This window comes from Mesitornis unicolor, unplaced genomic scaffold (genome assembly GCF_000695765.1).
Source record: "Mesitornis unicolor isolate BGI_N332 unplaced genomic scaffold, ASM69576v1 scaffold37538, whole genome shotgun sequence".
In the NCBI taxonomy this organism is placed as follows: domain Eukaryota; kingdom Metazoa; phylum Chordata; class Aves; order Mesitornithiformes; family Mesitornithidae; genus Mesitornis; species Mesitornis unicolor.
In genome coordinates, this window is record NW_010200527.1 from 86,977 (window position 1) to 112,808 (window position 25,832).

The window sequence follows — 25,832 nt, forward strand, 5'->3', positions numbered from 1 at the left end:
TGCTGCTTCCAGACATTCAGGGAAAGTTGCAAAAGAAACTGTCGCATGACTGCAAAATTGAGGTACTTCCAATGGTGAAGAGATTTCAAGTGTGTGAAACATGGGGCAGGCCAGCAGAGGACATCTCCAGCATCAACACGGCAATTCACAATGGGTGCGCTACAATGATCAGAGCTGGGCTTGCAAGGGGAAATGGTAAGACCTACGGAGGAAGAGACTGAGAGCAAAAAATATCAACCATCTGGTCTGCTCTGCAACGAAGACCAAGCAATGCTAAATACTGCTTCTGCTCTAGAAAAGCATCCTTTGTTGAATTAAAAACTTGGATGGTGGAGATCATCTACTTGAGATCATTCGTTCCAGTGATTAATAGCTTTCATCTTTACAAAAAGCTGTTCCCTGCTTTTTAAATCTATCCTTCAGATATTTTCCCTCTGGATACATCCAAACCAGTAAGCAATGCTCCAAATGCACAGGCAATTTTAATGTAGTTCTCTAAGAGTATTTCTGATATATACTGCAAATATCGTATGCACACTACTAAAAACTTGGGCTTGAAGTCACAAGCAAGTTCTAAATACTCGCTCACTTGGATTTCATATAAAACGCTCACACAAAAAGAAATCTTGCATGCGACTTTCGAACAAGTGGTATTCATCAGCAGACTGTTGGCATGCCAAGGGAAACGCAATATATAAAGCTGAGGAACACTTAGGGGCAAGGATGAGGAAAAGGGGAGGAGAAAAAATAAATAGGGATTAAAGCAAAAGGAGGAATAAAACAGGATACAGGCAACTAAGTCAGGAATTAAAATCTTGAGTATCTTCAGGGACTTGAAGAGTTAGTCTGCCTGGCCCTGGACTGGCCTAACTTTTGAGATTAGCTTTTTTTACAGAAGCCATCTCATTATGTTGCTGCTGCTACAAAAGCACATTAGGGTAATGTTTTACCAGGATGTATCCCAAGTACCAGATATGCATTCCCCAGCGTATCAGTAACAAGCAAGATTGATGGGGAGGGGAAAGAAAGGAAAGAAGTTCAAGGATGCATGCCTCTTTGCTCTACTATTATTTTTTGTTTAAAAAAACAACACACCAAACATGCCGTAGTTATTTAGAGAAAATCAGATCTAGCCAAAGTTGGATTTCACTTGTAACTTGCTCTGTGCTAGGCTACAGAACTCCAACCTCACTTTTGTGTCCAGCAAAACCTGTGCCAAACAACATCTTTAAGGCCAAAGTAGATGTAGATTAAGAACTTTGGAAACCAAGACGATTTTATTTGGTATAAACAGTAGACCATGGCCTCTATTGTCTGCAGAGAACCGTTCACTCACAGCTTCAGTCTCGCAGCAGAATGAAGCTCTTGTGGGCGGTGGTAGCCATGGAGTGACAGACAGTTTCTCTTGGTAGCTAAAATGAATTCCAGGCAGAGCTTTGAAAATAGTCACCACAGCAACCTTCTACTGGATTCTGCCTTCGGTGGGAGCCAAAGGTGGCTGAAAACACCCCAGAAATCTGCCTTGCTGAGTCACCGTCTTGCCCCGTGCTGCAATGTCTGCTGTGTGTCGAGGAGGACTTCTCAGCACTTCCAGGATGGGTACCCAGAAAGGACGGCTGCCAACCCTAAGCGACTGCCTCGTGCAGTCCCCAAACTGTGCATCACAGGACCTTTTTGTTTATTAACACCATGCTGCAAATGTGCCTGCCTGGCTGTGGAAATTCAGCAAATCTGAGTGTACTTGAAATAATTACCAAATAGAGGAAATGCAACACATACAGGTCAATTTATGCTCTCAGTTAAAAAGGTGTGAAATCTGGAATAATTCCACCGAGCCAATAGAATTGCTTCAGACTAATATGAAGGAGAGCACCACCAGCCTTAACAGGACACATTTTAACAGCAGGGTACATCATCCTGCAGCCTAAGGCTGCGAGACCACTAGCTAAAAGGCAGAAGATGACCACCTCATGCCTCACCAAGCAAGGCCTACACTCTTTTCACTTACATTAGATGAATGTCATCTATGCACAGAGGACCAGCAAAAGTCTGCTAAACTCAACCCAAGTAAAATCTTATATGGAAAGGTCATAACTCTGCTTTCCCTCTGCACAGGTGTGAAATGCAGGAGGTTTAAGAGGCGTTTTCTGTACTTTTCATAGGGATGTAAAGTAACACAAAGACACGTGGTATTGCTACAGGTCTTAAAGCAATACCAGTACTCACAAGGGAACAAAACACCATTCAGGTGAGGAACACATGCATAAGAAGCAACAAGAAAGCAGCCTGAATGGAGATAAAAAGTCATCAGTCATCTTTGATTTTAAAAAGGGAAAGAAAACAACTTTGGTGAAAAGAAATGCTTTCTCCTGGAAATACACAAGACCTGAGAACAATCACGTGGTGACGAGACAGAGTACTGGATCATCACTCATAATCACTCCTAAACCTATGAGTGGGTGGATCATGATGGTGGGACAAGGATTGTGCCAATTTATGGAATGCTTAAGGGTAAGAGCAATCCTAAACAACACCACGGACCGTTTATCTTCCAGTTTCTTGCACATAGGAGGCTCACAAGCAAAGAGCAAAGGACAACCAGAGCAACCCCTGCACTCTGTCTTAACCAGAAGTAAATAAGGATAATAAGAAGCTTGGAGAAAACTTACAGAAGTTGTAATTGTGTCTTAAGTGATACCTGGAAACTTGTATTACACTTTAGTCAAGATGGTTGCAAGACATGCTTAGAAGCATCCTCCAGCTTTGCACCAAGCATAGCTCAGGCAAGTAGCAGAATCTGCCTCTTGGGCTTCTCCATCACTAAGATACTCAGGGTCCGTGCACAGACTCATTAGAGAGAGGAGACACAAAAAGACAACTGAAGAAAGAATAGTAATTTAAGACAAAACAAACAAAAAACCCCAGCACAGGAATCCACACCTACACAAAAAACACACCTTGAAAGGTTTCTTGGGACATGATCTTGCTCGTAATTCTGTGGAGAAGGTGGGTGCTCCTTGTTAGTCTGATCACACCCTGTGTACCGTGGGGTATTTTCAGGTTTTTTACTACCATTTCTCTTCAGCAGTCTTAATGGGAGATGTTGAAATATTATATTGCAATTGTTGTATTGAAGAGAAAAAGAAAAACTAATGAAATTATTTATACTTCCAGGGAAGAAAACAATGAGATGATATTGTCTTGAATGACCTTTCCTAAGTATGGGGATATAGCATCTTACACAATAGACTCTTGGTTCATGTTTCAATTACTGACCTTTACTGCGGAGAAAATTAATGCAATTTTCATCGTAATCCACCCGTACAAATAAGATCCATACGGAAGGTTTCCACATGCTGAATCTAACTCAAATGGAAAATGTCAGCTGTTTGCTACTGGATGAATTTGACTTTAATTTGTTCGGCTGGAGTCTTTTTGAACTGTGCTCATAAAACTTTGTATATTTTTGGTACCTATTTTTGACAGAGAATTTCCTACATTAGAAACACTGCATTTTTCTTCTTTGGGGATTTTTTCCCCAATTCTCTTTTTTCCAATACAGGAGACACTAAACAATTTCTTGGAAGTAGCCAAATAACTTGACTTAAAGCCACAGAGTCATCCGATCCTTCCCTATTACATCCCACTAGCCAAGCAGGGCTATGCTGGCTCACCACCACATAGAAACCCTCCAAGAAAAAAAAAAACCAAACAGGAAATGTTTTTGATTTAGTTTTGTCTCTGATTTCTTTTGACTCAATTAACAGACCTGGAAATAGCAGTAATTTAAGTTTTGTCTGGTTTGGAGGAGATGCAAAGTTTTATCCAGACAACTAAGATCATGAGAAGACCCCAGGACTCTTTCCAGTCGGGTGCTATGGATACCCTCATTCAATGAGGTAACTGCTTGGTAAACTCTACAGTCGTCGTCAAAAAAGAGGGGGGGAAAAAAAGTAAAAATAAATATAAATGGTCAATGATCAGACCACTGACATTCTGAGCTGCATGTAACTTGTCTATACCTTTCTACCGGTGGGAGAAAGATGTTTCAGTGATGTAATTTTAAAACAATCCTTATTCAGACAGCTTGACAGACCCCAGAGCTGACACGACGCAGCCTGAACTCTATGTCCAAGATGGCACGGATCCGAGAAGGCATTTATCCACCGAACAGCTTGTGCCAAAGGGACAGAGCTCTCTTATCTTTTACGGTCCTTCACGCTGGTATTTGGGGAGGGGAGAGGGGGAAAGAAAGGGAGAGCTGGCAATTAAGCCCTGTCATTTAAGACAGATAGTTTAGGTGGAGGGAGTTAATCTGCTCTTGGGTTTTTGAACTAAGCGTCTGTGTATTTATAATTTGTAAACAGTCCATCTCTTAGAGGGTGTGTTACAATTCCCAGAAGCGTGGTCTGTTATGTCTAACATGCAGCAGAACCCAGAAGGGCTATGTGTGCGAGTATTTTGATACAGCAGGATGATAGGAAACAGAAACAGTGACCTCGTATACCACAAGCCAACTAACAGATTTCAACTTAAGGAGCTCTTGTATTAGGGAGGGGAAAAAAATACACAGACTTCTTTTTAAAAGTAGAATTGTCTGTTTAAATGTTGACATTGCCATGAGATAATGTCATAAAATTACATTTGTCTTACACTCCCTAGAGAGCATTGGCCACCCTCAGACTTGGAAAAGTCACTTAGAATAACCTAATGTACTTAAAGATGCAAATCAGTGTAAGCATGGTCCATCACTGATGCAACGGGGATATACCCAGGCCAGGACAAAGACATTAAGGCAATGCTGCACAACACCTGACATGGGACACACGTAGTGGCCGGCTTTCCTGGCAATTCTGTCAGAATTTCATAGACACTGGTGTATCAATTAATACAAGTTATGAATGATTATTGCTGTAATTTTGGGATATAAAGTGTTATTTTGATGAGAAAGCCTGCTGGAGCCAGGGTCTTCTTGGTGACAAACAATAATAAGACAAGGGGTAATGGGCACAAACTGGAACACAGGAGGTTCCACTTAAATTTGAGAAGAAACTTCTTCTCAGTGAGGGTGACAGAGCACTGGAACAGGCTGCCCAGAGAGGTTGTGGAGTCTCCTTCTCTGCAGACATTCAAAACCCGCCTGGACGCCTTCCTGTGTAACCTCATCTGGGTGTTCCTGCTCCGGCAGGGGGATTGGACTGGATGAGCTTTTGAGGTCCCTTCCAATCCCTAACGCTCTGTGATTCTGTGGAGGTGTCTACTGCCCGTAGCTTTAGGCAGTGCCACCAGCTCCTCCTTTTAAAGAGCCTCTGTGCATGTGTGAAATAGAGATAGAGGTAACGCTGATCACAACATGGTAGGGCCAAACCAGCAGCAGCTCAACATTGACTCTCAGGAGTTTTCCCAAAGAAACCAAGAAAGAGAATGACAGTGAAGCTGTTTAGTGAGGGTGGGGCAAAAATGTGAAGTGATTACAACCATATTTAAGTGACCTAGTCGTACCTATAGACAGAACCAAAGTCAATGGAGATAAACCTAGGGTAAATGTAACCTAGAATATTTCAGCTTTGCAGCATTGAATCCGTTGCACAGCACAGGAAACAGAGGATTAAATACTTATTTAATACATTTTTTACTTTTTTTTTCCTCTCCCCACCTCAGCACTTGCAAATGAAAAAGAGGAATATTAAAAAGAAAGTAAATGGGATTGGTTCCAGTGAATAAGTTACACATTTAAGCATCGCACAAATAAGATGCAAGGTCAACATTTACAAGCGTCTATCTTGGGTACCAACAAAATAGAATTTATCTACTGTTAGGAGTATTCCTTTTAAAAAGATGCAACTTCTGATGAGTTCCAGATATTGGTCCACTTAGTTGACCAATTTTACAGTGCAAAGAGTGAATTATAAATGAGAGCATTTAAACAATTACTGTGTGTTGCAAGAAACTTGTAATTCAACAGGTCTGAAGTTCACTTTGTAACTTTGATGGATTTCTGGTTTCTCATTAAAATACAGTCTCCACTGAAGAGCCAGTTAAATTTAAATCACTATTTCCCACAGTTAGTCTACTAAGCTTTAATTCTAGTGTCTGTGACCGAGAAGAGTTAAGGTGCACTTGCTAACTGTGGTGTTGATTTACTTCTCAATGATCAACAGTTTCACTGTAAGTCTTAAAACATAGAATATTCAAGAAGGGGCTTATTAACTTAGTATGCAATCTGAAAGTTTCACATCTCCTTGTGAACATTTTCCTTCTAACAGCTAATGTTCCTCTGCATGCTGTTGCTTGTTAAATAATTCCTCACCTTTTAGCTTTAAAGTATTTATAGATTATCAGATCCTCCTTCACGTACTTATGTTTTCTCAAGCTGTATACATTAAGTTCTCTTAATCTTTCTTCGTATGTCATGCCCTCTAATAATTTTATCATTTGTCGCTGTGGTTTGATAAACTTGAAAAAAAAATCCAATGAATTTTCATAGTGAGAAGAATGAGTAAGTACACTCCAATAAAATAAGAAACAGGCCTTGCCAATTCCAATTCTTTCTACATTTCAGCTGATGAACTAAAACCATTTTTCTCCCAGGCTCTGAAAGAAATACTGAGAAAATTCTAACCAGTCCTCTACAAATCACACCAATTCTGGCCTACAGAAGAGGAAATGCCAAATCATTTGGGAAAAGCCACTGGTACAGAATGTCATCCAACACTCGAAATGGAGGTGACGGGGGATTTTACACACTCGTACATATCTCTGCACCGTGTCACCCAGACACATATCTATAAGTGCACGTGAAGATGTGTCTGTTATGGTTTCAAGCACAAACTGGGGACTGCCCAGATTTAATGTTGTGAGGTCTCACGTAGGCAACGCCACCGTTGAATGTTACATAAACCAATCTTTCCATATACCCAAATCTGCCAATCAGTGAACTAGCAACAATTGTTTTCCCAGTTAATAACGATATATATTATATATACTATGCAGATAATAAATGAAGATCTCATGGAGACAGGATGATGGGTTTGTAGTCTCCCACTTTCCTTCTGATTCTAGCTAACACAATCGTGCAATATGCTTACCTTATCATCTTCATCCTCATCTTCATCCAAGCCCATAAGCTCCTGCAAAAGCAGATGTCCATATTACAAAACATTACACTCATTTTTCAGTGACAGACAATGCTCAAAAAGCTTATGATACTCCAAGAACATTTCATTACAGAGTTCTCTCCCATTTCTATTGCATGTAATCAAAAAAACTCACCGCCTCCACCTTTCAGAAATGAGGCTTTGTATTCAAGGACTACCTTCTTTTTTTGTGTGTGATATCCTGAACAAAGCATGCAATATCCTATACAAATTTTAAGTCTAAACAAAGCATTATTGGCTGTGTCCAGTAGTTTGAAGGCAACTGGCTTTTAAATTCATTGCCAACTTTTAGTATCTGTAAACAGCTTTGTTCTTAGTCTGACAAATGAACCAGCCAGGATGTCAAGGCTGAAGACTCTATACTCAACTTGTTCCGTCCTCACTGCTACAATGACTGCTCCCTCCCTTTAGGGCCATTACTGAAACATCAGACTTCAGAAAATACATTAGTATGAACATAATCAATCTCATGAAGCCCAGTCAGATTTCTATGCAGCATTATTTCCTCCCTTTAACTTCTATGCTGACAGGTAGGGGAGAAAACAAAAGACTTGGCTAAAGCTTGAAATTAGGAGCACTTGGCTTTCAATTCAGCTATTTAATAAACTCAGCCTTTAACAGGGTCCTCTGAGTTTTTCTTGGTTATTTAATAGGTAGATCTGAATCAGTGTACTACAAGTTTAAATACAGCAAACATGCAAAGAATGTGAAGAATCACAATAAAAGATGTTCCGGATTTGTCTGGTGTTTTTTTGTTTGTTGGTTGGTTTTTGGGTTGGGTTTTTTTTTTTGGGGGGGGGGGGGGAGGTTCGGGGGCTTTTTTCTGTTTTATTTTGGGGTTTTGCCTATTTATTTATTTTTTCCAGAAAAGCAGTTGCATCAAGTATGCAGGAGGCACTAAGAGCTCAGACACCCAGATTTAATCTATGGCTCTCTGGAAGACCTTGAGCAGCTGAATTAACACTGATCACGGTTTACATTTCTATAGAAGCTCTCCATCTGTAAACCATAAACCATTTTACCAATATTCATGAATTTAGCCTCCTGGCAACCGAATCACATGTACAAGGTTAATACTGTTATCCCCATTTTATAGCACAGAAATCAGAGAGAATTTGAGGTCCAATTTTGCAAAGACTGTTGCTCGCATTCCTCCATATACATGAAATACACATGCAACTAAAGGTAAAGCACATGCAGCCAAGGTCTGAAGCAGCAAAAAATAAACAAACGACTGTTTAAAAAGCATTGGTATTTTGAAGAAAACCTTTTCTCATCTGCAGGACAGATGTGACTAAGGGTAGCACCTGATTGTCTATTTTTGACCTACAGATGGTTAGAATCACAGACACACATAAAAAAGAAATCAGGTAATATTAAAGGCACTTTGACTACTTGTTCCATATGATCCCAATCCTGCAAAGCACTTGGGCAGATGTGTAGCTTTGCTTATGCAAAAAGCACCCCTGAATTTCATGGCATCGCATTGCTCGCAGGACAGGAAAAGGGCCAACTTCCTGATGGACCTTTCTTCAGTACCACTACAATCAACTTGTATTTTCAGATACACCCTTTTAGCAGCATCCACCTGAACGATGTACTGCTCAATCTGGCTGACTTGTGTGAGACTCGCACCCTCACTTGACCACGCAACAAACTCAACATAGGATGAGTGATGGCTGCTGGAAGGTATTCTCTGTGTATATTTTCCTGGGCACATTATGATTATTTTATGTCGCCTTTTGTGAGCTGTTTGCCTGGGATTTTTCTACATGGGAAGTTCTCATTTTCTTGATTAAATAGTCACTGACACACAATATCTTTCTACATTATTCTGGACTTGGCTGAAATTGAAGAAGAGCATTTATTTTACCATTGTCTTCAAATCTATGCTGTAGCCTGGATAATGCAACTTTCCCTAAGTTCTAACAATCTTTCCACTTGGGAACGGATGAAAACTGAACTGGGAGCAACTTTTATCACTAAAACTAAAACAGCTATCGATCTTTTTAATTCAGGCATATTATTCTTTGCATAAAATCCATGTGATTCGTTTGGCTAAAGGTATCCTTCAAAGGTACAAATGTCAATCATTCTTTTACCAAAAGGTTAGAAAGGAGCTATAATTTGACCTGTATTTCCTTAATGTACTTATTACACATTTTAAAACAGAATATTATGGACATTCATGAATTTACTGTCATTTCTAACTGTAATTACCACTGCACTGTTATGCAAGTAAAACAGCGGTCAACATCAAAGAGCATTTCAAATCCCAACAGTGGAGCTTTGCCACACGTTGTAATTATTTTTGTATTTAAAACTCATTTTTCTCCCAGATCAAGGTAAAAAACTGGAGGCTAACTTGGGGGGGGGGGCAAAAAAGCATTTGTCATTTAGAAGTAGGAAGCGGGGAGGAGGAATAAGGGCTTCTTCAAGCCTCAGATCACAGGACAAGGGTTAAAAACAACTGACTTCTCTTTCAGCTTCTGTTGACTTTCCTCTTCTGTGAATCATGAACCATCAGTGCAATGCAGAGTGCAAGAGCGGTAGGGGCACGGGTTTTGGGGACTTGTCGCTTTGTAAGTCTTTCTTAATGCAACTTAGTTAAAAACATTTGTAGTTATGTAGCAAGTGAAACTTCCCTTCTACACATTCCCATCATCTTCTCCTGCTACTCTGACTGGTTTATTCCTTGAATTGAATCCTGTAAATTGTGAGGATTGAGGTTTCTTTTCAGTAACTTCGAAATAATAATGCTGTTTAGCTACACAACTAGCTTAATACCATTAAAATGCATGACATTTTGCTCAAGGGCAAATTATAGCTCAGGCTGCCAGAAATGTTACTGCCACTCTACTTGCCTGGGCATCTTGGGTGTTGTTGACCTTCCCTGTTGTGATGAGGGAGAAGTTGTATGCAAAGAGCACCAGCAGAGCCAGGGGCACCATGTACAGCTCCACGCTCCAGACGGTAACCACAAATACCTGGGAGAAATAAAGCAGCAGAAGGGAATACATACAGGAGTGCAAAGAGAAAGACATACCAGAAGGCCTTTCAGTCATTATCCCTACATACATTCATCCTTGAATCTCTGTTAACCTCATTCATATTATTATTTTGGCAAAGAAAATCTGCTCGTAAAGTGTGCTCTCTTTCTATTCTGTTTGGATCCATTAGGCTGCCATTTGTTAGCTTCTCCTCCCTGTCTCCAGTGAAGTACAAGGCCACGAACATCAGGTTAGTCCAAAGGCTTTATTCGCACTTTCCTGGGACCCCTTCAAGCCTGAAAGCCCTCTGTCCTTCGTGCTAGTGCATAACAGACCCACTTATAGAGGTAAAACCACTCCACTTCATCAAACCCTAATTTCCAGCAGGTCTTTCACAAGTTAGAGAGTTTCTTCCTCTTGTGCAACAGGAGCCACCCAGCTCCCCCGTCACTCCACAGGGAATTATCAGGAAAAGCATCTTCACCATTAATCCACCTATGTTCTTGGCTCAGCAGCACAGAGAATGGACCATCGCCTTCCAGAAGTCAAGGCTCTAGGTTGCATGGAATGAATTATTTTAGAAAGAGATCCAGTAAGCCTAGTTTCCATTTCTATACCCTTGCCATTTTCCAGCACAGCATATTCTGATTTTGCTGTACATTTGGAATCTCTCTGCCCAGAGGTAGGGGCTTGTGCTTTGGAGTGGCATCTGACAAAATTCACTAATAGCAAAACCAGAAGCCAAATTTTGAAGTTCTGTTCTGCAAAACAGGATAAGCAAAACACGTAACTAAGATGATGGGAATTTAAAAAGCACTTTGGATTTAAAAAAACCCAAAACTGTACTAAGCTAAACTGCAATCCTATCTTACAAGTACCAATGATACCCAAACAGACTCCAGACTTGGCGTGGCTGGCAACGCAAAGTTAATAAACTAAATCCAGAACTGCCATAAAATGCAAGTTGTGATCCCATTTCCTTTTCTACTCATACATACTGCTTCCAGAAGAACTGCCTAATGCTGGTAGTAACTTGAAGCTATTTTAAACAATTTCCTTTAAAGACATGGCACAAACACATTTATCTGATTTTTCTTCCCCCAAAGGAACCTGGAATGATCAGAAACAAAAATCACAGTTTTAGAATAATACAGGTAGGTGAAAATTAGTCAGATCCAGTTAATCACAGAATCACAGAACGTTAGGGATTGGAAGGGACCTCAAAAGCTCATCCAGTCCAATCCCCCTGCCAGAGCAGGAACACCCAGATGAGGTTACACAGGAAGGCGTCCAGGCGGGTTTTGAATGTCTGCAGAGAAGGAGACTCCACAACCTCTCTGGGCAGCCTGTAATGCTGCCCAGCATTTAATGTCTCAAACTGCAACAAAGTGGAAACACTACAGGTGATCAGAAAGCTAAATCTCTTCCTCCCTTCATCCTTGGCCTGTCAGACACTACATATAAAGGTAACTTGTGGATTAGGATATTTATGGCAATATATTTTGTGTTATGGAACTGCAATCTAACCACAGTGCACCAAAGAAGCACTTCCCACTGCATTCAGTGGGGTAAGAATTTATACCCCTACAAAGCAGCAGCTGTTGTAACTTTTAAACAAAAAGACGTGTTTGACATCAGACAAGTGGCCAGATAATATCTACCAGGGGCCAAACATAAACCAAGAAACAATGACTACATCCGTAAACCCTGCCCAAAGAGCAGTTGCATTTTCTAGAGTGAATCTGATTTTACGTTAGCTGTTACTATGCAAGGAATGAGACTGTCATCCTGTTCTTGGCATTTGTAGACCAGTAAAACAATCTGAGATATATTAATTTACAAAATGGGCTGACATCCAGACAATATATCCTCATACTATTGATTTGCAGTGTAGGAACGTAGAAGAGGATTTGGTTTTGATTTGTTTCTTCTTTTTGATCCTGCTTTTCAGAACGCTAAGAAAATTCTAAATGATAATGATTCCAACAGCCACGTTTTGTACGTATGCAAGGCAACAGAAACACAAGAATCCCAGCCAAGAAGGCACGGTACCTGATCTGTCCTACAGGAGTCTCGCACGGCTTTAGTTAATAAAGACTTCAAAAACTATGATATTCCAAGCTAAAAAGTCTTCCATAAGTGAAAAGGTCTAATGTGAACAAGTTCCTCTGAAGCTTTTCCAACCCCCTAGGATGAATCTCTACCTGCTTTGTTAGACAAAGTGAAGGTGATACCAGCTTCTGTCCTACCTCAAACATCACTCTAAAGAACAAGGACCTGCTGCTGTACACATCAATACGGATATCTGTCACAGGCATGCATAGACAGATAAAAATAGACATGTAAAAATATACATCTGATCCTTATATAAACTCCTTCATGGAAATTTACATTGCCAGCTATTAATTCAAAAGGTTTGCTCCAGCCTGTTGGAGGAGGTTGCATTTACATCACCTCCCTGCGGTATTAGCAAACTCAGTCTTCTCTTAACGCAGCAAAAAGACTCCAGCAGCAGTCAGCTAGGCAGAGTCCTACAGGAGTCAATGAAGCTCTTGAAGAACCTCTCTTCATTCATTCAGTTGCAGGACTTGAACCAATTTTAGTGCATCTGTCACCATCCTGTATGAACATCACTCTGCTCAGTTGTAAGCATAATGCAACCTTGCAATCACAGGTCATTTAGGCAAGATATAAAATCAAGACCTTGGTGATTTTAGATCCAACAGTACATTTTGTGTATTATTAAGTTTCAGACCTTAAATAAAACTTAAAACTTAATTACAAAATCTCACTGTAGTCTCATTTGATAGCTGAGGCACACTGCCATGTCCTTTCTAATGCTGCCTGGGTAATCAGCTGCTGAGTTACAACTCAGTGATGCTTTGATAGAGCTCCCACATCTCCTTGGGAGGAGTTGCTCTACTTCTGCTGCCACAGTAGAGGGAACTTTCATTACTGTGACACAACACAGACACAAGACAAATTAGTTTAGCTATTCAGAAATTATTTCGCCTCGGAGGTATGGGAAATGATTGCTATGAACATAGAGTACATGATAGAAGTTCAGAGGGTGTTTATAAAGCAAATAGAAATATTCCTGCAGCCTAACAGCCTTTTGAGTAGTTCTGCAGCATCAGTTTTCAAAGCAGACCCCAAAAAGGCCCAGGTCCTATTTTATCAACTCTCACACAGTTCTGACACTGACTGCAGCATCAGCAGCCTGTGGCACAGAAGTCCATCCCCAAATTACAAGGTTCTCAATCATGCATGGTCTTATTTTCTCCCCAGTGACACCTTATGCCTGGAAGAAGCTCCTGCATTATCCTCCCTAAATTATTTTCTTAGCAATACCTGTTGCCGAAACTCAAGAATGATTCGGGTGCTGATGTAAACAACAGCTACTGCGAGGAACAAGATCTTCTAGACTTCTTATAGTCCCTAGGCTGGTAAGGGAAGTCATTAACAGGTTTAGATCACTTAATAGCACAGAAGGCAGGGACAGAAAGCAAGCTCCTGTTTGAAATGATCCAATTTTAACAAAACATACTTCTTCCAATATTTCACATCATCATTAGACCAAGTTGTGTCAGACATAATCCATTACATCATTGGCACCTTTTCTGCTGGGCTTCATACTGTCCATGAGAGAAGTTAAAAGGACAGTAGCCAATTTCTAAGAAAAAAAAAGAAGTCAAACAAGTGGAAGCCAGCCTTCTGTGTTACTCCTTTTAATGCAATCTGAGACTATAATAGAACTACAGAGACTACTTGAAACTATTATAGAAGTTTAATTCACAGCATTATAAAACAATTATCAAAATAGAAACAGAAATGAGATAGACACATCTTGGGGGGGGGGGGGAAGTGCTCTTGAAAATAATATTTAGACTTGAGTTCTACCTAGAAGAGAACAGCAACATCACAGCCTTGGAGAAAGGGCCACTTGATTTCAGCTGATTAATGTGTTGCTATTTCAAAGAGCCTAATAACTACAAGTTAAAGCTCTGGAGGTTTGGAAGCCGTTTCATCTGAAAATCATTGAAGAGGGGTCCAACTGTTCCTGTCAAGCAGCATGGAGTTTGAACAACCATGAGAGTGGCCCTTTTGACAGCACTACAAAAGATGAGAGAAGGCAGCCTCAACTGAAAGTAAAAACAAACCCTTAGAAACACGTTTCAAATCTGGTTTTTCTGCCCCTCTGGTTCCAATTTAGGATCTGACTATTAAGACCAGATTTTAGATGGGTGTCTACTAAAGTATGCCCATAAAACATTTGTCACCAGCAAACCCAAAGTCATGGGATAGAACTGTTTTAAGAGGCTTAAAAATCTAGCATTAGATAGGATTTTCTGTGTAATTTTTTCATACCGCAATTATAATTTTTTAAACTCTAAAAAAAGGTTCTTTTTGACCTGGTAAGTCTTCGTGGAAAAATAAAAGATGCTGTGTTGTGTGACAGAATTCTTAGAAAACAACAGTGATGGGAGAAGGAGAAAGATCCATTCCATCAGATGGAAAAAATAAAAGTGAAAGGAGTTCAAATGCACACAAGGAACCTATGGTAAAAGGTGATTTCTCAGCCAGTGTAGGCTCCAATGCTAATGAAATGCCTCATCAGCGGAGCTGTGAAAAATATAATTCGAAACTTCAAGTTTCAAAACCGCACAGAATTTAACTGAACTCTAAACTACTAACAGCTTCGTCCAGAGTCTCCTTGTACATTATAAACACGGCCTATCCAATTCATGAAGAATTCACTGAAGAATTTTTCAGGAGAAAAACTTGAGCTGATGCTGCTGTGAATGTCCAAGTTATGTTTTGAACTAAACCAAAGCACTGATTTTGATCTGAGACTCAAAGACATGCTCCCCTTTATTTACAGGGGAGAGGAATTACTTATTTTCAACTGATCTCTGGGTTATGCAGCCTCAAGTTGCCATGTACACACAGATGGACTCTATAAAATAGGAGAAATTTCTGCAGCTAAATATTCAGGGACAAACTCTCTAGCATTTTTTTAAAGCTTTCAGTCCCTCTGCCCCAAACAAAATACAGGGTATTAGCCAATAACATAAGATACTGGCTCCCCAAAAGGGCATTCGAATCCCTTGGAGGCAATAAGCCTGTCGACAACAAATTATTTCTGACAGATACTTATCCCTGCCCTTAGAAAGGAAAAGTGAAAGAGTAGAGGAGAGAATGAACACACTCAGAGCAGTATATTTGTGCATGCGTATAAATGTATCTGTATACATGGAGATACCTCTTTCAGATATGGGCAATTTGGATGCACCAGCACAGCGATGCTGACCCACGCTAACAGAAACTGGAGTACACAGTGTGGGCTCAGCCTGATGGGAATGTAGTGACAAGGCTTGTGTTCTTGGGCTGGCTCGTGCATTGCAATAGGGAGAATATAAAAAAAAAAGCCTTTAGAGTTTCTTTTATAATGACTAATTATGGAAATTAGTCTAATATAGCCCCACCTCAGGGCATGGCAAATAAAGGCTGAGGCAGTCACGTAGCATCTATTTTCCACAAAAGTACCTCTCCCAAAGATTTTTCTTCTCTTTTAAAAGCAGATCCTCTTCCAAAACTACAGTCCATGACTGCTCTTTCTAATACTCTCCTTCCCGCATCCATATGATGCTCTCTCACCATGCCAAGGCCAGCTAAGAGTGCTCCTATGCCACTTCATAGCCACCAACCTGGAGCTCCAGGAGGGGTCGAGTGTGAGCAGAGTCACTCCTCACTGCGATGCAATAACGAAGAAAGTGGCAGGAAGAGAAATTACACTTAAATAAACCAGCACTGTCAGAAGAAACCTATTTACTTTAGATTCAATTTGCTTTTTGCGTCCCCAGCAAAACAACGCAGAGCATCTCAACAGCGGTATGAAACATGTGCTGTACTGAATGGCAGTGACCAAAATCAAAAACGACCTGGAGGAATAGAGGTCTTTAAATATTTATGCCACATTACAAATTATCTCTGCATTGCTCCACACATCAGCGTACAACTTACTAATTTTTTAAGAGTATACAACAGGAAAAAAAGCTGAGCTCTTCTACACAAGCTCTCTGTTGCAAGCGCAAACACAACTGGAATCTAAAAACAAAGACACATAAAAAACACCTAAACACTCCAAAGGCCAGACCAAAACATCCAATTGGGCCCCAAAATAACTCAGTCTGAATTAGATGCATAACTGCACAAAATTGAGAAGCAGGAATAAAGGATACGTTTGTACGATTCACTACCATGTAGATCTACCTGGACGGATGAGGTTAAAGGGAGGAAAAACTTGAGACACTCAACTTGCACTTGGTAATTCACATCATGCGCGAGGATGAAACAAGGAAAAGGAACAACAGAATAAAGCCTTCAAAGGCAGGAGGATAAGAACTGTGCTCATCAGGATCATAATTTTAACACCAGTTTGGACATTAAAAAAAAAACAACTAAACAAAAACCCCAATGTCCTTCACTTCCAACAAAATAAGTTGTAAAACAACCCAATAAAACAATAACCCTGAAGAACACATGAAAAATCTCATACTGTTTAAGTCAATATGTGTTAGGGCCTTTTTTATCACTGCCTGGTTTAAACTCTTCAGGGGGATCTCATTTTCTTCACTGCTGCTAGGAAGTAGAAACTCATTTGTGTTTTAAATGAAAGCTGTGATTCATGTGCAATCACAGGCCTGTAAGAAATGGCGCTTTAAGAAAAAGCATGTTATCCTGCAGAAGTCACAGCGAAATCAGAAGAGTTGACAATATTACAATCTGTTCTCCACCGTCCTCTTGGGACACTGCCGGTGGTAACTCCATCAGGGGAGGCTGGGATGCCACGCTAAGGCTGCAAACACTTACAAAACGTCCGCGCTCTGATCCTGAATTACTTTTGTCATTAACACGTTCAATGGATCTATGCTTTATTCCTAACAATGCCTGGAATCAGAATAAGAAACAATGACAAAATGAAATAAAACTAAATAAAAAGTACGAGTTTTCCTTTATTTTGGTTACATTAGTGAGATTAGCCAGGCTAGGAAATTAGAAATGAGATCCTTCGCGATCTTTCCTTAATGAGGGGTCAGGGAAGAGATGCTTGGCTCAAGTCTGTTCCACTGAACTTCTCCCCTGCTAAGTTCATATGCAAGTTAAGATCTATGTAGTGCATTCCAGCTATTTGAAGATTATCTGTCAAACTGGTCAGTGAGGGTGACAATGTTCAACACAAAAGGATGTTGTTGTCTTCGTCCTTTAAGACACAGGCATTTAAACCCAAAAGCCTTGCAGCCCACCACAAGCCTAATGGGGTGCCCCCATCCAGTGTTCCTGTGCCTGCTATTTTCAATTTATCTCCAGTCCCAGAAGAGGTTAATGAAAACAAAACCAACTACAGCACAACTTTTGGGTTCTATATTTATGTACATACAACAGTTTTAGAGTCAAAGACTTGAAATCCTTTTAGGTTGCAGACAGTGAAGAAATAGCTGTTTGCTAGCATGCTGACGGGTCTAATTTTTCCCTCATGTTTTTATCTAACGTATTCTACATTTCCTGTGCCAAGCAAAATACAGTTAAGACCCTCAAGCAATAAAGCTTAAAATCGAAAAAACAGGGGAAAAAATATTACAGCATTTTTCTATCTTTTGGGGTAATCCACTGGGAGTGGGTCAGGGGAATAAATCTGCATGTTATTTCTGAAGGGGTGACTACCACAGACAAAGGCAACAGGGGAACATCCTAAAACAAAGCAGGAGTGGCATGCCAAAAAGAAAGAAAAATCAGTTATTTTATATCTTAACTGAATTAAATGGGCATTTTTATCTCTAATGTTTTGGTTTGTTTAACAGCAGCGTTTTAGTTTTGGAATCACTCTCATACAGAAAGTTATGATCTATTTGCAGGGAAGACAGGCATTATGCAAGTTAAAAGCCTGATCTTATAGTAAATAACTCTTCCAAAAAGTGTCAGAAAAAAAAAATATCTGTGCTATTTAAAAGGAGGCAAAAATGTAGGTTAATTTTATTTATTCGGGATAAGGTGAACACCTTAAAAGGGTCATGAAAAAATTTGTCATTAGTCGAGCTGATAAATGTCCACTTACTTTGGAGACGTATTTGTTAACATTGTGAGAAACATTAGCAGTGAGGGTCAGGCGGTGACGTAATTGGAGTATTTGCTAAAGTGTTCTTTAACTTCTCAACACTGGGCTGCAATTGGTAGCAAACGGGAGGCATAAACGATATGTTTAAACTACTTTAACGACTTCCTTCTTCACATTCATGGTGTATATGAGAGCTGAGTGAGGAAAGGAGAAAGGGCTCTTTAATAAAGCAAGTATGTTTAATTAGACTTAATTCAGTGTTCGGTGGCAGGAGGATGGCACATGAGGTTACTTCCCTGGCTGTCTCCAGCTATGGCATAGAGGGAAAAAAAGTAATTTTTTTTTAAAAATCAGGTTGCAGTAAACCCACACAAATGAGAAATAGATGCTTGTACCCACTAATGCTGCAAAACTGCCTGGTACCCTCTTTTCCAAAACCTCTAGATCTAAAAAAAAATGTTTCTAGACTGAAATAGAGCAGGAGGAGGGAGAAAAAGAAATTAAAAAAAAAAATTTAAAAAAATCCCAGTAAACCCAGATCACAAACCAGAAATAGAAAAACACCTATAAAGCACATATAAAGCAGTAAGATGACATCCTTTCAGGCAAAGAATTTCCAATTATTCTCTTTCCTGATGCTGTAAGTGGGATTCCCTCCCACAGTCCCCCTGCCAGAGCCCAGGAGGTCTCTTCATCTACCCAAGTCCCATTTCCCACAGCCAAAATGAAAGCCAAAATGATAACTGACCCCCAGTCCTCCCCACACCTCACACACACACACAGGGCCGGTGATTACAACACACTTAAATAATTTTAGCAGGTTCATAATCTGCAGTGTGACCAAATTGCTGCATTACAGAACAAATGCATGAAGATGACTGGGAGACTCACTGTAATTATACCCTAAATATGTTACTATTGTAAACCAGCAACAACAGCAGCACATACAAAAAAATCCCAAGTATTGACAGCATGACTGTGTAACAGAGATTTTCCGCTAGCAGCCACACAGCATCTTGCTTTCCAAAATACAGAACAACCTAAAAAAAAAAAAAGTTGCAAGACTCTTGCAATTTCAGGCAGCTGTTCAGGTAAAACTAAAGCCAGAAGATTGTTTATTTTAATAAAGCTATTATATGTGCAGCTCCAAATTAGGAATGGCAGGAGACCAGGGGATGCCTAAACCATCACCACCTGTTTGCCCTGAAAATCAATTAAAGTCACACTATCACAGCAACCCCTTCTTAGCTAATAAAAGTTATACAGCTTCAACGTGCGACTTTAGGTGCTTTGTGGGAATGTGCCTGAAATCTAAATCCTGAGTCTCACGTTACTTCGATACTAAACACAGCTCTGAGCGAACCACTGTAAAACTGGCCTTTGAGGGGTTAGGGAAGGTGTTAAGGGAAAAGAGACCCCAAACTGCTGTTTTGATGCCGCGGATTGAACTAATATTCGGTAAATTCTAACAATCCAGCCAAGAACGTTATATAGAGTTTTAAGTAGGAGAAAACTGAAGTCCTTTATGACACATGCCTGTTCAACATATTCTGTGCTGCAGAACAGATCCAACTTTACAAGTTGAAAGCAAGGGCAGTAGAGACATCCCAAGTGTTTTAGTAATTAAACGAATATGCATAATGAACCATATGCCCAAAGGGCCTGTTCTTCATGTGGGCCAGATTTTTGTTTGAATTTTTAATTTTTATATACAGATGAAACATTTCATGTAATATAGCAACAGTGCAAAGGAACATGCTATGCGGGAAGGGAAGGAGGAACTACCCATGTGAGAACGATCAGAATACACTTGATGAATTCTGCTTCTCAATTTCCGACTCAGAGCCAAGAGGGCTTTTTTTTTTAAAAAAAAAATCCTTTTCTCCTTTGAACAGCTGTATTAGTCATCTGCTCAGAGTCTAGAAAAGAGGTATTAAATAGATGTATATTTATATAGGTCATATTTATACATTTATATGTGTGAAATGGATTATATACACCAACACATTTAGATGCTGCAAGACTAGCAAAAACACAGACACTATCTCAAATTAAAAAGCTGCTGCTCCATCAGAAAAAAATCACTACAGGATGGCTCTCTGCTGGGCAGGACCTGTCGTGTTGTGTGAGCTGCAGGGAAACAGGACACACTCACATCTGTCTGGGAAACAGGAACGGACATTTTTAGAAAGATGGGTTGAATTCCTCTCTTGCAATAACGTTACCCTACTGTGAACATGAGGATACCACGGCCATGTTGCAGAAATATTAAATCTTCCAAATTCTCCTGGGGTTGAGCTGTGTTTCTCCTTTCTCAGTAGCATTCACCTTTTTCCATCCCTTGCAAACATAAGCCGCTATAACAGGTCAGTCTTCTAAACCAGCCACAACTGTGTTTGCCGATTCAAACTGATTTTCAAAGAGCTACGCTGCACAACCACAATCTGGTTCTTTTAAGTGGTTCTGATCCGTTCTGGTTTGCCTCATAAAACCAGTGACAGGGTCAGGTACTTGTCAGATGCTGGCTAAGCAGCAGAAAAACTTTTCTGCATGATACCAGATTTCTGGGTTGGCTTTTTTATACATGATTTAGGCTCCATGAACCAAGAGAAATCAAATCTTTATCAGACTTCGCAAAGGAAACTTTTCATCATACTCGGTCAGTTAAAACTTTTCATGAGACTTTGGGAGTTCCCACTGTCAAATGTCAGTGGCGTGGCACGTGGGGGCGATCCGGTCCCCAGCCCTTAAAGTATTTAAAAGCTGAAATAACGAAGTTGTAAATAATGGCTTTCATTGCTCTCAGTCCTAATTCAGGGTTCATGCTTTTGACACCTCCTGCTTTACGTGATCTAGTGGTCTCCGTGGAAAGACAGATAAACTTCAACGGCTGTCAGCAGACAAAAATTGACAAGGAGCATCACCTTTCCTGACTGTTTAAATCCTTTAAGGAAGTGTTGGAGCAATTAGAGAGGGAGTCTAATCTTTGCAGAGTGCATTAACACTCTCCGACCTCCCAGACAATAGATCAGACCTCAGACACATAATGCTTCCCTAAGGCTTTTTAACCAGAGCATTTGATCTCATAGTCACTCCGTATGTGTTACTATAGGTATCGGTGTGTAAGACAGTATTCAGCGGGCACTAAAGGACCGCTACCTCTGCTAGTGTTCACACAGCTTCTGAAAGAGAAAGCAGGAAAGCCATTGCAACGCAGGCTGGAACAGAAGTACTACTTCCCAGAAATAAGAGAAAAAAAATAAATTAAAACAATCCAGAGTAGCTCTGCAAAATGTCTTCATTTTTATTAATCTCATATTTCCTTTCTACCACCACTGTTTATGTTTCCCAGCTTTGGAATACAAATCTATTTTTAAAAAAGCACAGATTAGTTTTTTTATTCATAGAAACAGTTATCTGATAATAATTTCCAAATACTTCATTTCTTAACCCCTGTGGAGGGACTTAAGGGAAAGGGAATTAGGAAGACAGGTCTAGTTTATTAAGGAAATTGAAATATATCATTGCAAATAATTTTCCCAAACGTGTACATGAAAGTATCTGGGGAAGTTTTCTTAACCGCTAGAACAAGTCATCATCCAATTCCTGACGGGCATGTTTGGTAAAAAAAAAAGCTAATATCACTGTATCAATTATGCATTTCCCATTTAATATTCTAAGCATTTTAAGAAAATTTGCTTAGTGCATTTTTTAAATTGAAGTAGACTTCCTTGCCATCATGTTCTGAGAGAGGCCACATCTGAACCATTCTCATATGGACAGCAAATGCAGATCGGGGTTTTAAGACCAGCTCACTGGATTCCTGCCCACTGCTAAAATGGTATGCTGCAGGCTCAATATGCAGTGGGTTTTTTTTCCCCCATGCAATGTATTTGAGGTACAGTGCTCACCAACAATAATTTATATGAAGCTATTAATGGTCTGTATTAGTTGGAGGATTTTGTTGCACTTTTCTATATCTACAAAAAGTGCCTTTTGGGGTGTACCTCCCTTACAACCAGGTTTTGCTGCTGTTTAAATGGGCATCTCAAATTTGTGAAGCCAAGTGCATCAGAAATGACAAAGAGGTCACATATACCTGGCACATTTAAAAACAAACAAGCCTTCAAAGTCAAAGTGTAACGCAGTTATTTCTAATCTGAGCAAACAACAGACCCCATCTAATGAAAGCTGACAATTGCCTTTGATACAGAGCTGTGCAGCTCCTCTGCTCCATTAAAAGATGAAAGGACAGAAGACAGCGACTTCTCCCAAAAAACAAGCAGAAAGTTCTGCACCTGAGCTGATAAAGCAAATAAAGGCTGTTTTAGTGAAGACTTTTGCTCACATATGACACTCATCTTTCAGCAAATGTGCTGACTTTACATCGGTAATGTTAAGGCAGAAATGAAACAGCAGATTAGACCAGTGCAAAACACTGCACGTTTTACATATTTATTAACACTTCTCAAAATCACAGCACTGCCTGTAAAACAAAAAAGCACCTGAAAGCAAGCTGAGCTTGTCTGCAGCATGGACATCACAATTAAGATGAACAGATTTCATTTTCAGTAATTAGTGGGAAGTGATCAAAACTCTACTGATGCTACTGGTACCAATGTAATCCTTTACTGTGGCAGGAGCAAAATTTAGTAATAATTAATAGTACAGATTGTTTTAACATCAGATTTCTGGGATTTTGCATTGCTCCAGCTTTATTTTCCAATGAATGCTTAAAAAAGAAAACAAACAAAAAAAAGGAAGGGACATATTCTGATTTAGGGTATTTCTATTATTATTTCTATCCTTAAACAACCCAAGAACTTCCTGGTTGCTTAAGACTAACCTCTAAGTCAAAGAGCATCTTAGCTGCTAGTGAAGAAAAGTCAAATTAAAAGAGAATAGGGCTTTTAAAAAATATATTTGCTCTGTAGCTTCTATATTAATCCCCTTTTATTTCAGATCTTGTAAAAGATTCAACTCTTTCTTATTAAAAAAAGCCTCAAAAGAAGTAAAATGCTTTAAGAGAAACCCCTCAAGGTGCATCTGTCTCCATCATAAAACCAAAACGTTGCATTACCTTCAAATAGGAAATTTCTTCCAGTTGTCAAGTTTTCTGCAACTAGTGTTAGCTTAGCGCTGAGAGAACGGGTGAATTAAATTAAAAATAAAATAGTTCAAGCAAGAGAGAGAAAACCTGCCAGAAAAATCTGACAAAAGCCTGAGTGCTGGAGCTGGCTCATTCCTGAGGATCCATCGCCATCTACAGGCTTTCCTCCTCCTCAGGAAACCTGCTGCTCCTGTGCACCCAGGATTTGCCCCAAAATGAGGATGGAGATTTTAAACTGATGTTAAATAACAGAGTTTTCCTAGGTTAATGGAGTTACAGCGATTTAAACCACCTACAGACATGTCTCTGCTTACTCCCTTATTTTAGAAATAGTAAGACCTGCCTATATATTTCAAGGGAATGTGCTGTTCTAAGATTACATCTGTGCTAAAAAGAAAAGATTTGCCTTTTTAAAAATTAAAACAAACAAAAAAATAATCACAAAGTACTGATACTTCACTAATCACAAGAGAGATAACAGTCAACATCTACAAACTTCCTGTAAAAATAAGTGCTTTAAAGTATTCTCTAAGAGGTGCCAGGTCACAGTAATGTGAATAATGAGACAAAACCAAGCAGATCCTGACTGAAAGAAAATCAATACACCTGGGGTTCTGGGTTCAAAGCACATACTAAGAAAGTAAAGGAATTTTTACTGTTAATAACGATTTCACTTCCTAATACACACCTTTTTCATAATAGGTACCATGGGTTTCCTACCTTATTTTTTTAGTTTGGGCTGAGCTGCATACCTTTTTCCATACAGCTTGCACAGTGCAAATCCATGCCAGACTTTGGGAATTTTACACATAGGCTTCTCAAATTCTGGTATTTCCAACAGTGGTGGGTAGACTCTCTCACGCTCCTGTTTAACGAGTCTCACACAGATTTAACACTCATTAAACTCAGAATACTAATTTCATCTTTGTTTATGCAATTTCTACTTGATGAATAAAGTCAACATTCAGAAAAGGCAACAGGAAATTTGGGAAAGTAAAAGTGACTGGATCCCAATAAGGAATATTGCCTCTTCAGGACCAGATAAGTGAGCAAATGGTTACAAATAAATTCCTCTTGTTTTAAAGCCTACCAGCCGGTTGATAGGAATTACAAATCACCGCTTTCTTACAAATTCAGAAGATGCTCAAGACATTTAATCTGAAGTTCTTCTAATCTAAAACTGCAAAAAGAAAGACACTAAAAGAGAAAACGCAGCTTTCAAGGCAGTGTGCACTTCAGTCTTTTCACATTTTTTGTAGCAAATTCCTGATACTGCGACGTGGATTTGTAAGGTAACAGTAAGAATCATGAGGTAAATTCGCCTATGGTATATGCAAGTTTTGCAGTTCCATTGAGAGTAAAGCAACCAGCACTGTCTTTGTGGATAGCGAATTCAATATTCTATAAAACAGTTAAATAATGGGCAAAGACAAAAAAATCCCCAAACCATAATTAAATGCTAATCTGTGATTAGTCTCACAGCTAGGAGAACACAGCGTATCTGCTAACGAGTGGTTAGCAACAGGAGTTGAGCAACGTTAAATATACAAATAAAACCAGCAACAGGCAAGAGCACTATTTTACCCTGCTGGACAAAGCAAAATAAATACAAGCTATGAAAAAAAAATAGAAAATGGACAAAACGACATAAAATCAACAGTCTCCTACAAAACTTCAGAACTTCAAAAGCAACGCTATATATTGGGGGGGGGGGGGGGAAGGAAGGGGCTTCATAAATCAAAGAGCTAAAGTACAAAACAATATAGCAAACTCCAGCCAGACCACAAAGAGGGTTCGCTCTTCATAAACATCAGATCAGGCAGCTAAAATTATTACCAAAGCGCTCTTGTAACTGTCACCTGTGGTGGGTATAATTACAGGCTACTGCTGCAAGCACGCCCACGTCATATGGCAATAAAAGGACCTACAGCTTGCCAAGACCAGGCAGACAATGGAGAACACGCACCACCTGACGGGAGCCCAAAAAGATCAGCCGGGGAGACCAATAAAAATGACAGCTCCGAAACAAACGACAAAGCTTCGACCACAGGAAAAAAAAATAAGGAAAAAATTAAGAAATGGGGATATCAAATTAGCTGGAAATGCAAGCGCCGAGCAGAGTTCTCCGACAGGTCACAACTCGAGCAGAAATCCAGTTTGCGGATGCGTTTAGTTCAGGTTTTAGCTATAAAAGCCTTTTTAATTAGTGTAGGGGTTTTTTTTTTGTTAGTGGGTTGGTTTTTTTTTTTAAATTAGATAAAATGTTTGCACATTTGGGTTTGGCTTTGTGGGCTGTCATTAGATAGCCAAACAGATGAAAACTCTGTATTTCTAATCCAGTTCTGGAGACAGAGAGAGCTATATACATGGACCTTAATACAGACATCTCCTATAACAAAGCTGAATTTCTTTCTCATTGCCTCAGTTCTCTCCTGGCTGCCTGCATACACCTTCCTGCT

The 25,832-nt window shown here is 39.7% G+C and overlaps 1 protein-coding gene across 1 annotated transcript in view; it reads right to left on the reverse strand.

Moving 5' to 3' along the window:
• Positions 1-25,832, reverse strand: part of MCTP2 (multiple C2 domains, transmembrane 2) — a gene marked incomplete at its 5' end in the record, with an annotated part of 82,741 nt that overhangs the window by 10,383 nt on the left and 46,526 nt on the right. The window contains 2 exons of the mRNA XM_010189789.1: positions 7,089-7,130; positions 10,022-10,144. Coding sequence (XP_010188091.1) covers positions 7,089-7,130; positions 10,022-10,144 — 165 coding nt within the window. The remainder of the gene's footprint in view (positions 1-7,088; positions 7,131-10,021; positions 10,145-25,832) is intronic.